Here is a 17547-nt window from a genome sequence, read left to right as displayed (position 1 = left end):
ACAGTATCAAGGGGATGTTAGGATCTTCACAAAATGAACAGTAACATAAGAATATTGGGTCATATCTTAAAGGGAATACGATCTCCAACGGTAAGTAAATCATTTCTTTGCTAGTTGGATATTTTTTGTAGATCATTTGAGTTGATGCCTAGTGCTGATGTAGTTATTTCAGGCCAAACTTCGCAGTGGAATCCGGTGGCGCAGAATCAACGTAGTTAGAGAAGGTTATTGTAGATGCTGCACTGTCTATTGATGTCCTTTATCTAGGTGCAGTCTTCGATGAATATCCGAGAGGATAGAGTCTGTCTTTTAAGTGCATGATATTGATGGATGATATATTATGCTACGATCCTGTGTCTTTCAAACATTTCTCTTGCATGTGCGATGATTTATGAATTTAGAATAACGGTGTTTTAAAGTTGCTAGGTAGACAGTTTACCGATAAATAATGCGATGATTTAAATGAGAGTGACGGAATACTACGACATATTTAAGTAGGAACAACATTTCGACGCGGATGATTCAGCGATTCCCAGTTATTTATTTTAAAATGTGTGATGGATAATAGATCTTTCACTGTAAGCCTTCAGCAGTGAGACACTTTGTCTCTTTTGTTTTCGATTTCTCTTGATTGATGATGTTGTAATTCCTTTTGTAACAAGAGCAAGAAGTTAGGTGTTTATTTCGAATTAACGTAACATTCATTTTTTCCTCCTATATCCGTTTGTGTTGCTATTAATTTGCTCATTGTGTAGCTGTTATTCGAAGTCATTTGTAGTCATTAAATGGAAAATCCTTCCATAAATGAAACATTTCACAGAGTTCTCATTTGATGTAGTGTAGGAATACCAGGATAGTTATTTAATTTAGGATGAAATGAAATAATGATCAATGAATCTTGATGAATATGCCAATATCTTAGATCTCTTGACATTCTGTTGCGGAATATTTACGTAATTGTGGGTAGGAAATGATGATTACTTTCTACATTTAAACTATACTGATACCAGTCCACTATATAAACCTGTGACCCAACTCGTCGGACTTGCACGTCCCTAGAGTGGAGGCTTCATGGATCACCGACTGTTTTGCATTGCCGTGGCGTAACCCAACACCGAGATTCAGAATTGAGATGTGCAAAATGGTCACAGGGACTGCTGTCAGGGCTCATATAGAGGATAGTACTGAAATTATTTTTGAAAAATGAATGTGATTTTTCTACGTAGTCCTGCTTGTTCATAACTACTATAGTGCTGCCTTTATCTGCCTTTGCGACTATCAACTCATTCTCTTTTTTGTTTGAGATTCTTAATTCTGACATTTGTCGTTATGATCTATTGTTGGTTTATGGATGTAAGTGGTTAGAATTTTGTTCTTCACTTCGAATAGGGTTTCTTCTTGTATTTCATTCAACAGTTTTGTTATTGCTAGCTTAGCTTCTGTTATAGAGGTGATTATCTTGTACATGTGGATTTAACCAATTGTGTTTGGGCCCCTTGCTTAATATGTCAAGGTCATTCTCATTGCAGTTCGTGTTGCTAATATTCTTTACAGGTGGATACCGAGATTCTCATGTTACCTGCGGTTGGGAGGTTTTTTTTTTTCCACTACTTTCTTGATAGTGTTTGAAGGTTTTGCCACTTCTTATCCAAAGTGTTTTGTTTCTTATTTAATGTGAAGCTGAGTTTTTCCATAATGTGTAGTTGAAATGATGACCATTCTAATGGTAGCCTATTAATTTAACAGATGCATCTAAATGAGCCTCTTATAGTCTATTGTTCAATATGGATTTCTTCTTTAGAAGAAAATGTATTTCCTCCCTCAACCAAATTTTCTCAGTTTTTATTTGAGTGCTGCAAGTCTTTGCTTGTGTTCCTGTTTTTTTTTTTTTCTCTTTGTAAATTTCAAAAATTTTGAAGTTTAAGAATTTCCCTAAAACCAAATGTCCTTGCCTATTAGAATAAAGGTTTGCTGCTCTCTTTCCCTGGATGGTGTTATCATTACAGGGTGTGCACAAATGATTTGAGCGGTTTTGTTAATTATTATTATTATTATTATTATTATTATTATTATTATTATTAGAGATATGGTGATGGTTTTTGATGTTGTAAGGCAAGTATCCCTCAAAGTTTTGTTTTGTTTGAATAACCCTCCATACATTGTGCTTCCCCCAACGCCCGCGAGAGCGCAACAGTTGCAACATCCGGCAGACATGATGCGTCCTCTACCCCAACAGTTGCAAAGATGGCGACTAACAGTGAAAAAGCGTATGCTGTTCTGGAATTTTACTCCAACCAATCTGTGACAACCGTGCCACGAAACTTTAGAACAAAGTATCGAAAAGATCCACGCAATGCCAACTCCATTCGCCGATGGTATGAACAGTTCAAAACCACGAAATGTCTATGCAAGGGAAAATCAACAGGCTGGCCTAGTGTGCCTAAAGAAACGGTTGAGCGTGTGGCGCAGTTTTGAACGTAGCCCGCGAAAGTCAACTCGTCGAGTGAGCAGGGAAATGAACATGCCTCGTTCGACCGTTTGGAAAGTGGTAACGAAAAGATGGCAGATGCGCAATACAATTTGCATCTGCTCCAAGTATTGTCGCCGGCTGACAAAGTGAATCGTTTTGAATTTTGTACAAGTTTTCAGGAGCGTATGGAAGATGATGAATTTTGTGACAACCTTATCTTCAGTGATGAGGCAGCATTTTTTTTCAGAGTGGTGAAGTTAACAGGCACAATGTACGAATTTGGGGGACTGAAAATCCACGTAGCTGTGTGCAGCACGTTCGTGACTCTCCCAAGATCAATGTTTTCTGTGCCATCTTGAAATTTAAAGTTTATGGTCCCTTCGCTGAAAAACCCATTACAGGGCACATCTACCTAGATATGCTGGAGAATTGGCTCATGCCACAGTTGGAGTAGTGATGGGACATTCGATTCATTTTACTGAATCGATTCATTTGATTCCATTCACGTTACTGAATCGATACAGTGATCCGATTCACAGCACATTAGTCACCGCTCCTATTGCATCTGTGTAGTATGTGCTGGTAAGACTGCAGCAACAGATTCAGTGCTCGCAGCTGCCATCTGGTCTTCATACTATGAACTCCTTTCTTAGAAAAAAATGCTAGTCACTTAAAACATCGAAGGTTTCCGGCGATGCAGGGTGGGAAAGGTTAGGATTAGGAAGGTAGCAGCCATAGCCTGAATTAAGGTACAGTCCCAGCATTTCCTGGTGTAAAAATGGGGAAACTACTGAAAACCATCTTAACGGCTGCCGACGGTGGGATTCGAACCCACTATCCCCCGAATACTAACACATAACTGCACGATACTAACCGCACGACAACTCGATCAGTCATTTATGAAAGTATGTATTTTTCTATCAGCTGAGGATTTTTTAAATCGTCATATTTTGTATAGGCTACCTGAGATGTACAGTAGCGAGCTGGTTTTCTGATTCAACATACTGTTGGTTAAGTTATTGTGTCCGTCCACATATGATTGAAGTCTTGTGCAACGATGTGACATATGAACTGAGAGAATACTGAGCCTTTTTTCCCAATATAAAACAGGTACTTTTGAGTGGTCATGAGCATGACTCATAGTCATAGGGCAGGCTAGAGTCGAGTTTAATTGTCAAATGTCAACTAAGTTATAATACTAAGATTCATTAAACTAATAAATAGTATAACCTAACAGCCTACCTACTTACTAGCTACTTCAGAATTATGTTTTGACTATCTTTTTAACACTGCAAATAAATCCATCTATTACTTAAACCTCCCTGTAAGAAGAGGACAGTGAATGCAAAGGGGTATTATTTTCAAATGAGCTGAGCTCGAGAGTCCATTATAGCATACGATTCTTTCAGTGTAGCATGGCTCACTGTATGTCTCGCTGCAGCGGAAACTTGGCTCTCCGCCAGTGTCCAGTGAGCCGATACGGAGCCGTGTGTATCTTGTGTCTCACTGAGCCATGTTCGTTCACGATTCTTTCGGTGTGCCATGGCTCACTGTATGTCTCGCTGCAGTGGAAGCTCAGCTCTCTGCCAGTGTCCAGCGAGCCAATTGAGCCAATAAGGAGCCATGTGTATCTTGTGTCTCACTGAGCCGTGCTCGTTCACGATTCTTTTGATGTGCCATGATTCACTATCTTGCTGCAGCGGAAGCTCGGCTAACCGTCAACGTCCTGTGAGTGCGCCACTCAGCACTGTCCGCTGGGAGTAAGCTGAATCGTGTGCCGTGAGCTCGCCGTTCCTGTGAATCGATTCACTCAGACACTTGAATGAATAGATACACTGCTTTGAATCATGCATTCAGTAGCCAACACTAAGTTGGAGACCGATAGCATAAACTTCATCTACCAACAGGATGGTGCTCCTCCTCATTTCCATGTTGATGTTCGTGACTTTCTGAACAGCACACTTCCAGAAAGATGGATCGGTCATATCGGGAATGAAGATCACGCCCTCCTGTCATGGCCCCCACGCTCTCCTGACCTCACCCCTTGCGACTTCTTCGTATGGGGTTATGTGAAAGACCCAGTTTTTACGCCACCCTTACCAGCTGATCTAACAGAACTGCGGGCCCGCATCATCAACGCCTTTGGTCAAATTGACAGCGACATGCTACGTCGGGTGTGGGGCGAACTTGACTATAGAGTTGATGTGTGTAGAGTCACTCATGAAGCACATATCGAGCACTTGTAGGCTCATAAAAAAACCTTTGCAAGTTTCTCTCTATCTGTCTATATAATTTTGTAATGTTACAACAAATAATAATCAAACAGGATTTTTTTTTGAAACCAATCCAATTGTAACCTGACAAACCCCGGTCAGATATTATTATTATTATTATTATTGTCATTATTATTATTATTATTATTATTATTATTATTATTATTATTATTTATTCATGTGTATATTTCATTTATGTGTGTATTTAGCCGTCGCGGCTTAGTAACTCTTTTTGGAACTCTCGTTATTATGGATACTCTCTATATTTTATTTGGGACTAGTGTGTTTCGATCACTCAGTTTATCTCCCGGTTGTGTACGTGACAAGTCTCCGAGCGGGGGTTTACGTGTTGACGGAGCTGAGGTGGAAAATTCCAGGAACTGGGCTATTTTAAGATGCTGTTGTGTTGGCTTGGGCTAGTGTGGTGCAAGCACGCGTCGGCAGTTGGAAGTTACAGCTTGCAGTGTGCAGAGGTGATACTGGTGGTAATCTGAGAGGTGTTTTGTACGAGTTGTGAGGAAGATGTCCCATGCCATGTTGGGAGTTCGAGATCTGCTGTTGAAGGAACCAGGGAGAAAGATGCTGGAGTGTAACAACATTCTATGGTTATGAATGTTAGCCATATATAATTCTACGGAGAGTCTACGTAAGGTAACGTGTTGGGCCTTTTCAAACTATACCAACGCCATCAGCAAAGTGGAGTCCATTCTTGAAAAATGAGTCATGACTGCGTGTGAATATTTTGCGTTGCGGAATAAACTGAGTACCAGTTATTGAGAGAGAGTTATTTCATAAATTAAGACATTTATTATTTATATCAATATTCTCTTTATTTTGTTATATATGTTCAAGGGTGTATCACGACGAGTTCTGCTCGGATTTCTAGGTAAATACAGGTTTAATTGACTAAGTATATTGTATGAGATTAATATATATCCTGTTTAATTTCTATGGGTGGGAGAAATTACCAGATGGACTCCTTTTCCAATATTAATTTTTTAGGTATCAAGTGATTCAGATCTCCTTGTCACAAGGCAACGACCCTGAAGATGAGTTTCAACAGCCGGCAAAGTTTAAGAATTATTTATTTGTATATTTATGGCTCCCAAATTCCATTAGTCATTATTATTTATATTTATATTTAATAGAGAGATTTCAATGGCGCCCAACGTGGGGCAAGACTGATCTGAGTCACGATAGGGTATGCACACAGAAATGGTATAGTTGCTCTCAGATTTCATGATATGTACAGTTGTTGTGGAGATTTCTTGTTCGCTGTGGAGTGTATAATATGTCTTGTGGAAATTTTGCGTATGTGGGAAACGCAAGGTGATGAGTTGGACGAGAGAAAATATTAATCTGTTAAAATTAAGAAATAGGAGTGTGGAAAGGAAAGTGCATATTAATTGTAGTACAGGGGGAGCAAACTATACCGTTGACATGATTAATTCAGAGAGTGAAGCCACAATGGGCGATAATAATTTAAATGTTGTGTTAGATTCGATGGTAACCGGGGACAATGCTTCATCATCTCTATCGGAGCAGAGTAGCGATAATAGTGACCAGCAGCTAGACCAATTAGTTCATATTTTGAGTGAATTTACTAATAAACTTGAAAGTAAACTTAGAGAGCAGAATGATGAGTTAACACAGAAACTTGAAAGTAAACTTGAGGATAATAATCAGAAAATGGAAATTAATGTTGCTAAAATTGAAAAACAAGTTCAGGAAATTAGTGATAGGATGGATAATCAAGTAAAGAGGTTAAGTGAGAAAGTCGATTCAGGTATTATGGAGATGAGGAAGGAATTAAACTATCAATGTGTAGAAATTAATGGTAAATTGTCTGAGCATGATAGGCAAATTGAAGAAATTAGGGGTATATCTGAATCAAATAAAAGTGAATTTAACCGAGTAATTTGTAACGTTGCTAATAATCTTGAAGCTAAACTTGTTGAAAATAATTCTAAATGTCAGGATAAAATTTTAGATAACTTTAACAGTATTCACAATGTGATAAGTAAACAAGGTGTAATTGAACATCAGGTCAGAGAGAACGCTAGTCATATTGATGTATGGAAGGCAGATGTATTACAGAGGGTTGACGAAAAGATTCAATCAGTCAGGTCCTCAGGTGATGTTCAGAGTTCTAGCATACAAAGGCATATTATTAAGGAAATTGAGCTGCCTAAGTTTAATGGTAAGCAGTTTAACCCTCTGGAATTTCTCAAGGTAGTGGAGAAACATTTTACTAGGAGCTTGGAAGAAGGTGTGTTAGAGTGGGACTTGGTAGATGATATGTTAGCAAGTGCGTTTATGGGTGAAGCTAGGAGTTGGTATGATGTTTATAGAGGTCATATTAAGGGTTTAAGGGGATTCAGGGAGTTGTTTATGGATAAGTTTTGGGATGAGGAGATTCAGGGTAGGGAAAGAGATAGGATTATGGCTGGGAAGTATAAGGGTAATGAGGGTATTTCTCGTACGGAGTATTTTCTTGTGCACGTGGCTATTAGTCAGAACTTAGAAGAGAGTTTGCCAGAGCAGGATATTGTTAGGAGGATGGCTAGACATTTTAATGAAGATATTCAGTTGGCCATGTGCATCCAGCAGGTTAAGACCATTAAGGGAATGGAAGGGCTGTTGCAACGTTTCGATTCTTTGGGTAGGCAGGTAGGACATAGGAGTGTGGGGGAAAATAATCACAGGAGAGGAGTAGCATTTGAAAGTAATCGTAGGAATGGGAATGACTATAGCAGAAGGGATCAGGGTAATGGGAATAGGCAGGAAGAAACCAGGATTAATTTCAGGAATCAAGATAGTAGGAATTTTAATTCTAGTAATCAGTCTAGGGATTTGAATGATAGGGGGAGAAGGGATGGGAGAGGTAATAATAGTGGTAATCAGCAGAATCAGAATTTAAACTCCAACGGGATGTCCTAAATAGGTCCGTTAGGAGATCCCCACTTGATGTGCAAATCCATGTTATCAGGGAGGCTTTTGAGATTGATGTTGGTAAGGATTTGTTGTGTGACCAGGATAGTGCTAAGGAAGGTGGTTCGTCTGAATTATTGATCAACCCAGCTATGGAGGCTACCATATGGGGTGTGAAGGAGAAATTGCTTGTAGACTCGGGGAGTCATAAGTCTTGTGTAAATTTTAAATTTTGTGAGGAAGCTCGTCGCAGAGGTGAGATTATTGAGGAGATTCCTGTGAGGAACACATTTATTATCACAGCAGCTGGTGCTAAGAGTAATCGTATTCGTAGTCAGGTTATTGTTCCTATTGAGGTTGGTGGTCAGACCATGTTGCAATGTTGTCTTGTTGTGCCTAATCTGGTATATTCCGTTATACTGGGGAATGACTGGCTATCTGCAACCAAGTGTGTGATTGACTATGATACTGCTGTTTTGAAATTTCTTGTTGGTGAAGAACGTAAACCGATTAAGCTTAATTATCAGGTGGATAGGAGTAGTTTTGTGCTTCATTGTAGTCATATTCAGGTTATTGAGGAAATTGTTGAGGATGAAGTCGATGTTAAAGTTAATAATGCAAGTATCAGAATTAATGACAGTATGGTATCGGAAAGTCAGGATTTGGTCAGTGAGGTAGGAGATGAAGTATTGTTGCCAGTGCCTCACCCATCTAACGCTGAGGATAAGACCATGTCTAAGTTTTTTCAATTGTTTAAGGGTCCTTTTATTGTTGCGAGAAGGATAGGGAGGTGTGCATATTCCTTAATTGATGCTAATAGGAAATGTATTGGAACTTATAATGTGTTCAATTTGAGGAGATACCATCGGGATCCCTAATGTTGTATATTGTATATTTGATGGGTAGTTTGAGGAGCTGTCCTTGGGCCATCAGCCACCTGATTTGTGTTGTTTTGCCAACATTTGCATCTGTTGGAAAACAAAGGGGGAGTATTGTAACCTGACAAACCCCGGTCAGATATTATTATTATTATTATTATTATTATTATTATTATTATTATTATTATTATTATTATTATTATTATTATTATTATTGTCATTATTATTATTATTATTTATTCATGTGTATATTTCATTTATGTGTGTATTTAGCCGTCGCGGCTTAGTAACTCTTTTTGGAACTCTCGTTATTATGGATACTCTCTATATTTTATTTGGGACTAGTGTGTTTCGATCACTCAGTTTATCTCCCGGTTGTGTACGTGACGAGTCTCCGAGCGGGGGTTTACGTGTTGACGGAGCTGAGGTGGAAAATTCCAGGAACTGGGCTATTTTAAGATGCTGTTGTGTTGGCTTGGGCTAGTGTGGTGCAAGCACGCGTCGGCAGTTGGAAGTTACAGCTTGCAGTGTGCAAAGGTGATACTGGTGGTAATCTGAGAGGTGTTTTGTACGAGTTGTGAGGAAGATGTCCCATGCCATGTTGGGAGTTCGAGATCTGCTGTTGAAGGAACCAGGGAGAAAGATGCTGGAGTGTAACAACATTCTATGGTTATGAATGTTAGCCATATATAATTCTACGGAGAGTCTACGTAAGGTAACGTGTTGGGCCTTTTCAAACTATACCAACGCCATCAGCAAAGTGGAGTCCATTCTTGAAAAATGAGTCATGACTGCGTGTGAATATTTTGCGTTGCGGAATAAACTGAGTACCAGTTATTGAGAGAGAGTTATTTCATAAATTAAGACATTTATTATTTATATCAATATTCTCTTTATTTTGTTATATATGTTCAAGGGTGTATCACGACGAGCTCTGCTCGGATTTCTAGGTAAATACAGGTTTAATTGACTAAGTATATTGTATGAGATTAATATATATTCTGTTTAATTTCTATGGGTGGGGGAAATTACCAGATGGACTCCTTTTCCAATATTAATTTTTTAGGTATCAAGTGATTCAGATCTCCTTGTCACAAGGCAACGACCCTGAAGATGAGTTTCAACAGCCGGCAAAGTTTAAGAATTATTTATTTGTATATTTATGGCTCCCAAATTCCATTAGTCATTATTATTTATATTTATATTTAATAGAGAGATTTCACAATCATTCGTGCGCACCCTGTATATAGTATAAACTTCATGATCTGTATTGACAGGGCTGAATTGTACAACTGAATTGAATATGGAATTATTTGAAAAATCACTCCACCAGATCAGAAGGCCACAGGTTCATACTATGAATGTCCTAATAAATACCATTAAAATGGCAGTTTACATACTTTACATACCTTACCATCTTTTTGATTCAAACAATAATGCAAGATAAAAGCTATACCAAAAGACATCATAATAATGAACTGTTTAATATTAAGACTATGGTTTTCTTAAGAAGAAAAGTGGCACCCAAGTGTTGGATGTATGTGCATTCTTCCATTTGGGGTGAGATTGTGGTATGGTGTATCCACCCATTTTGCCCATTCCCCGTGCATGAAGACTTTAAACAGCTTGTTATTACCATAACTGAAACATCCAATGGCTGCAACTGACTTTGCAGGTCGCTATCCCAGCCACTATTTACCTCTGGGTAGCTTGTCCAAAGTCATGGTACTATAACAAGTACATTCTTGTATAACCAGTGATAAATAACAATGGACCTTCACGCCATCAAGACACAGAGAAGTTTCAGGCAGTATTTCCTGGGTAAGAAAGTGCATATTACCATCTGAAAAATATGCTAACTTACCATACATACAGGCCAGCAGAGTGAGACGTTATGTCAAATTTTGTTCTTATATTTACTTTAGGCTTCAATTATTTTAGTTATACGAGAACTTGAATGTGTTGTAACTACATTCCTTATTTCATTTTTCTTGTAAAAAATGCCAAAAATCAGGAATATTTTACATGCGAGCTTGTCTTGTGTTCAGGTAATATGGTGCATAATTTTGAAGAGAGAAAGTCTCCATGGCTCAGGCGGCAGCACGCCGGCTTCTCACCGCTGGATACCGTGGTTCAAATCCCGGTCACTCCACGAGTTGTGCTGAACAAAGCGGAGGCGAGACAGGTTTTTCTCCGGGTAGGTAGCAGGTAGGGACAATCTTCAGAGGCCGCCCTATCCAGGAAGTAGTGCCCCTGCCTATGTAAATCCCAGAGCACACTGACCCGGTGTGTAACATCTGGTATGGGTCCCAGTTCAGGGTTACGAGTGAAGACCTCAACTGCATCTACGGCAGAGGTGGACTTCGGTACGGTGGAGATGGCGGAAGGGGCAAATCCGTAGCGTCTGTACTCCAGAGGCGCGGCTACGAAAGGCATCTGTCTCCATGTTAGGGGCGGCCTAAGTTTGAACCTGCAGTAGGTATAAAATGCCTTTGGGTGTGGCGAGCCCATCGTAACAATAGTCTGTATGAACTAAACAGATATGGTTCCAATTACCTAGATGGAGGCCTAAGTCCACTTCATGCACTAGCACCAATGGTTCCCTGCCACGAGACACTTGAAATGTGTGAACTTGAGCTTGAATAAGGGGGCAGTCCCAATATTCGGGCAAAGATGGAATACAGTGAAGATGACAAAGCCTTTGATTTCACAGATGATGGCAATTGCAAGTGTAATGTGAAGAATGTGTTGCATGTTCTATGAATGCGGCCAGATGCTAATTTAGACAACGTTACAAATGCTGGTGGATAAGGGGAACGCAGATTGTGAGGCACTCTACCTGGGGAAATCTCCACTCACACACACGATAATCAGGGGGAATGTGGAGTTCTTCAAAGCACTACTGGAAACAAGAAAGGCAAACTCCAACCAACAGCTGACGTCAAAAGTTAAAGTGCCGCTAGGTGTACTGATGACTCGGTCAGGCATGGACAAGCTACCACCAAACGACGTCATGGAAATGCTGTAACATTGGAACATCGTGTAGGAAGGAGGAGGGTGGAACTACAGAACAAAGTGGAGAGGAATCATATTTGCTCCCACCGGGTGTCAGCTAGAAATGGGAAAATGAGGACGATGATGATGACTCCAGTTTTCCCTGTCATCTTTCATTCCAGCAACTCTCTCCATTATCATTTCATTTCATCTGTCAGTCATTTACCATTGCCCTAGAGGAGTGCGGAAGGCTTCGGCAGCAGACACATTTCCTATCCTCGCCGCTAGATCGGGGCTTCATTCATTTCATTCCTGAACCAGTCAAATGACTGGAAACAGGCTGTGGATTTTCATTTTGAAGAGAGAGACGTTGAGTTTCTTAGAAGAAAACTAGAGACTATACATAATGTAGTTCAAGAAAGTTCTCAAAATTAGACTGACCTAGAAGTTGGAAACTTTCCTGAACATTTCCTGAATATTACTTTATTTTCTTCCAGTTCTGAAGTATAGTAAACCAATGATATAATAGGGGATAGGATTAAAATATGACATGGAATATGAACTAGATTTATCCAGCATACATAAAGGCATTTTACAAGAGGTAGATACTCGTAAGTTGTAAAAAAAAAAAATACAGAAGAGCAAGAAATGAACATTTTTCCCCTCATTTCATAATACTATGACTAAATAAAGCTCTCTTCACATAAAATTAATTAAAACTGACTTAAAGATTATTTTAACCAAGCCAATCAACAAAATTATATAATATATACACAATAATCGGGAATTCAAAATGATTCAAAAACTCAATTAAAAAAAAAAAAGATAAACATCTTACCTCCAATGGAATAAGATGTTCACTTTTAACATTTGGAATAACTTGCTTAGTCCCCACTACTTGCACATTTGCAGTAACTTTGATGTCTCTGCAATACCCACGTTGGGTATCTTTACCTTTTATCATACGTCGAACAACATCACCAGGCATTAAAGATCTATCAGCCAACTGGACCTGAAACAAAAAGTCATACTCTGAAATGGTCATTCCCAAAAAAATGAACAAAACAAAATTAAAAACTGTAGAAGAAATATTATTCAAAAAAACAAATGCTATGACTATTCCACATAATTTCATTTCCTAACACATTCTAGTAAGAATTCAAGAGATCTGTGTCTGAGGAAGAAGAACAACATCTTTGCGAAACGTAGTTTCCCTGTGGTCAGTCTCTTTCCGCACACACAAACTCAAAACAAATTAAACCTAGATTTAATTTTCATTCTCAAAACCATGCCAAACTGGAAGCATATTGCAGTAGTGTTTCCATAGTACACTAGCCGCCAGTGTCTTGGAAAGTGTGATAATCTGAGGAGCCCACTGCCACACAGGGGAAAACTTTGGTAATAACACAATTGAAAAAACTTGAAGATCTTGAATACTTTAACATCACCAATATATGAAACTAAATCGTGGTTTCCTTCAGGGAACTTAATTTTAGTCTGGAAACATCTTTTTCTGAGAAAGCTAAATTTAAAATTACATCCAATTAAAGTCAAGAAATTCTTAATGTTATTGGTTTTACGTCCCACTAACTACACTTTTATGGTTTTCAGAGAAGAAATTATTATGGCTCTTGGTCAGCGAGTATGGCCAACTGAAGTGGAAAACCACACCCTAAAATTTAAATTCAATATCTTGCCCAGCAGCACATAACCAGCCTTGTCACAGTTTATTAACCTCCATTAAGAATGGTAATAGTCCAACTTATGAAGGAAGGAACTAGTTTTCTCTTGTTTCCTTGAGTGAAAGATATAAAAGGGTATTTGTTAATATGTTTTGACAACAAAACAGATATTTTTACATACTGCTTGTGTGAATAATTTGAGTGATTGTGTTAAGATGTAAAATGCAAGATTGATCACCTCCAGGACAGTTGCTAGTGGAGACAATTTAAATTAGCAGAGCGATGAAATTATCACTTGTCTATACAAATTAAGTTATAATTTTAGTCTGTAAACTTCAAAATTTGGCTTCATACTTCGTATTTAACTTGGATTAGATAAATAAAAGTCAAAAATAAATAAGTTGTTCAATTTTTGTCTGTTTCCCTGAACATCGTGGGAAAACTGCTTGACAGAATTTCTTGAAACGCTGTGATTAAGTTCAGGGATATTTGAAGAGTGCTCTAGGCCAGGGGTTCCCAAACTTTACAGTCCACGGGCCTCTTGGAAGAAATTTCATGGAACCCCTCAGAGTTCTGAAATAAAACAAACAATAAATGTTATAAAATGTTGTATTTTGATTAAAATATATTGAAAACAAAAGACAAAATTATACTATGAATAACCTCAAACATACGAGGAAACCTACCCAACTGGCCCCACCCCCACACATCGAGATGAGAACTGATGGACAAGAAGTACATTACATTACTAAGTTGTATGCAAATTCTCAGCAGAGAGAGAAGGGTAAGAATATCTTGACTTGGAAGACTCGTATATTGTCCCTTAAGAATGAATACCGCGTAACTGACCTTTTTGCACTGTTGGCATCCTTAACGGTTCCCTCATCTGTTTCAGCAGTGGAAATTTCATAGTTACGCATCGTTTTCCAAAAATTGAAGGTGGAACAATACCGCGTAAGTACAGTGACTCACACAGTTTTTTAAATACCGCGTAACTGCATTGTCTCGTTTGGTAGGGTTTTGTAAATCAAGAGGATTTCCCTCGCATTTTTATAACTCCTGCCGATTCATTCGTAGTGAATTGAAAGCAACAGTGTTCTTGCTGAAAGCCAACTCTGTGACTGCCAATCAGTAGCCCAGGTCTACAATAATCGTATTTCGGTGGGAGAAGTTTGTCTCGAATTCCCTGCAGTGCTTGTGTTATAGTAGTAATAATACTTGTGTTAAAATAATTGTGGTAGTTATTATCCAGAAAAATCAGAATTAGAGCCACTGATATACATGGCTTCAGAAGGAAAAGAGAAAAATTACTGTTCTGCACTCGGCCATGGGACGTCTTTTGGTGACGAGGAAATACTTCTTGAGAACTCCGACGATGTTGATGATAACACGTTCTTGGAACATGAAATAATAGCACAACTTGGATTCTCGTTTGCAAATGCTTCAATTCCCAGAAGAAATGCAACATCAAGTAAGGTTGTTTACAGCACGTTAAATATTACATAATGTAGTTTTGAAAGATTTAATTTATTAGTAGGTCTATTCGTTATGTAAATTAATCGTGTTATGTGATAACAAAGACTTAATATTTTTAGTAACATTACAGATCCCACTACTCTGCAGTTATTTACCCCTGAAGCTATAGATGCAAATTCCAAATCATTTGATCGTCAGTATTTTGTTACTTCACAGACTGTAAATTAAGTTAACAATCATATGCCATAGAACGTTCTAATTTCCTTATGTTTTGCTTTATTTCTTATTTTTGTAGGTACTGGTGATGGAAGCTGTGAGAATGGTGCTCCACAATTCCAGCCAAATGAGAAATCTTCACCTGGGTCTTCAAGCACCTCTACAGACAATGAAAGTATGCACGTTGCACTGCAATAATTTTCAGTATAGGATCATCTAATTGCATGTTATTACTTCAAACATTAACTCAAATTTTCATAGACTTACATTATTTCGCTTTTTGGGTCCACCTATCCTTCCTCCTGCCAACAAAGTATCCGAAGAAAATGATTCTGATTACATCCCTGAAATATTGGCTGAGTTATCCAGTACATCAGAAGGCAAAGAAGAAATTTGTGATCAAGATGAATTCTTTGGGAATTTAAGTGAATCCAGAGAAAGGAAGAAGAAAAGTGTGAAAGATGCATGGAAACAACACAAAAATAGGAAACTAAGAATGGAAGGCAAACCATACCTAGGTTACAGGACAAAAGAAGGGAAAGTTATACAAGATGTCAGGAGAAACGAAAGGAAGCAGGGACCTACTTGCACTTCAATTATGTGTGAAAAGTCAAAATTAAGGGAGTGCAACAACATTAAAGATGAAGAAAGAAAACAGATATTTAAGGAATTTTGGGAGACCATGTCTTGGGATCAGCGTAAACTGTACATCCCCAGAACAAGACCGTGTGCAGGGGAATCAAGACGCAGTGATACGTTGGTCTATTACATTCGCATCAAACACGAGAAGAAACAAGTTTGCAAAAACATGTTTTTACAGACATTCCGAATTAATGATAGGATAGTCAAGCTTTTGAGAGTGGAACCATTCCTCGTGCTGAGAAAAACCATCCATTAGACAATAGTAGAAAGAAGAGTGCAGTGGAGTATATGAATGTTTGGAAAAATTGCCAAAATTATTGTCTCACTACCGCAGGAGCAAGTCAACAAAAGTATATCTGAAGACTGTAATACAATCAGTAAGTCATCTGTATTAACTGTACAAAGGGAGTTGTAAAGGAACAAATAATGAGACTGTCAGTAGGTACACCTTCGACACCATTCTCTCTGACTTGAACATAGGATTGTTCAGGCCAAGAAAAGATCGATATGACCTGGGTGTTGGCTACAGAGCTGCCAATATAAATGATTACAATTATTTAAAACATATTTCTGTGAAGGGCAAAGCCAAAAATGAGAAAAATAAGGGCAAAAAGGATGCAGAAGCCAGAACATGTGCAGTATTCACCATAAACCATCAGGCACTAAAGGTAGCTGTATTTCTGAGAGCTAACGCATTATAATACAAAACAAAGTTTGCAGTACATAACTTTGCTGTATATAACTTAGGAACCCTTGATGTAACATGCTATTGGTTCGATGAAATTCAAGCTCGGCTGGTGGCTTCAATCTTTGAATCTTGCATAATCGATACAATAAGCAAGCAGATGGAAAAGTCACTAGTTCCTATCATCTTGTATTCCGATGGATTCACCTACCAAAATTGGAACGTACTAATGTCTAATGCTTTGTTACAGCTAGCCAAGAAAACTGGGGTTACAATTTTCCAGAAATTCCCAGAAAAGGGTCACACCCAAATGGAATGCAACTCAGTCCATAGTGCAATTGAGTGTAAGTTAAAGAACTGTGAAATCACACTTCCCAGCCAATATGCATCAGTGTCGAAAGAAGCACAAGGAAAACCCCAACCATACAATGCAGTTTATCGACTACTCATTCTTCACTAATTATGCCGTAAAAGATTCAAGGATTTACGACTCCATTCGTCCCGAACGAAAATCTTATTTTTTGTGTAGGCTGATGATGACATGGACAGATGTCGAAACCGGTCCCTTAATAAATTAAATATGTTGCTACATTGATTCGTGCAACAGTGTTATTGTATTGAAAAGGTGGAACATTTTTCCTTTTTTAACATTCAATCAATCAATACTGATCTGCATTTAGGGCAGTCGCCCAGGTGGCAGATTCCCTATCTGTTGCTTTCCTAGCCTTTTCCGAAATGATTTCAAAGAAATTGGAAATTTATTGAACATCTCCCTTGGTAAGTTATTAATCCCTAACTCCCCTTCCTATAAATGAATATTTGCCCCAGTTTGTCCTCTTGAATTCCAAATCTTATGACCCAACTGTTACAGATCATAGAGTTATTAAGTACGATTTGACAGGAGTTATTTTCTACAAATTGGATATTGATGATTTTGTGGAGATGCCCAGGAGACCTAGACCAGTAAGTGAACACGAGCTTCCAAAACTTTACCAGAGCGCTTAAAGATCAAGAATACAAAATGGGATCATCTTCAGCACCTCAAAAGTGTAATTCCTAAAAGATTGTCACTCCTATTACAATAACATTCCATACTTGTAAGAATGAAGACAAGGTATTAATTGTGATTCATGATAATAGATAATGATTCATTTCATGTGGCCCAATTTCGGTACTATAAAAATCAAGGATGTTGGACTTTTGTATTTTAAGGTTAAATTTTAAATTTAATGGTAAAAATTGGAATAAAAATCATTTAAGCAATTAGGTTTTATCAATTTTATTATGGAATCCAATACCG

The 17547-nt window shown here is 38.3% G+C and overlaps 1 protein-coding gene across 1 annotated transcript in view; it reads right to left on the bottom strand.

Moving 5' to 3' along the window:
- The window catches only part of LOC136876122 ((E3-independent) E2 ubiquitin-conjugating enzyme UBE2O), a 322520-nt gene that overhangs the window by 275061 nt on the left and 29912 nt on the right, over positions 1-17547 (bottom strand). Inside the window, exon 2 of the mRNA XM_067149804.2 lies at positions 12385-12558. Coding sequence (XP_067005905.2) covers positions 12385-12558 — 174 coding nt within the window. The remainder of the gene's footprint in view (positions 1-12384; positions 12559-17547) is intronic.

This window comes from Anabrus simplex, chromosome 6 (genome assembly GCF_040414725.1).
Source record: "Anabrus simplex isolate iqAnaSimp1 chromosome 6, ASM4041472v1, whole genome shotgun sequence".
NCBI classification, from domain to species: Eukaryota; Metazoa; Arthropoda; class Insecta; order Orthoptera; family Tettigoniidae; genus Anabrus; species Anabrus simplex.
This window is presented reverse-complemented; position numbering and strand designations above follow the sequence as displayed.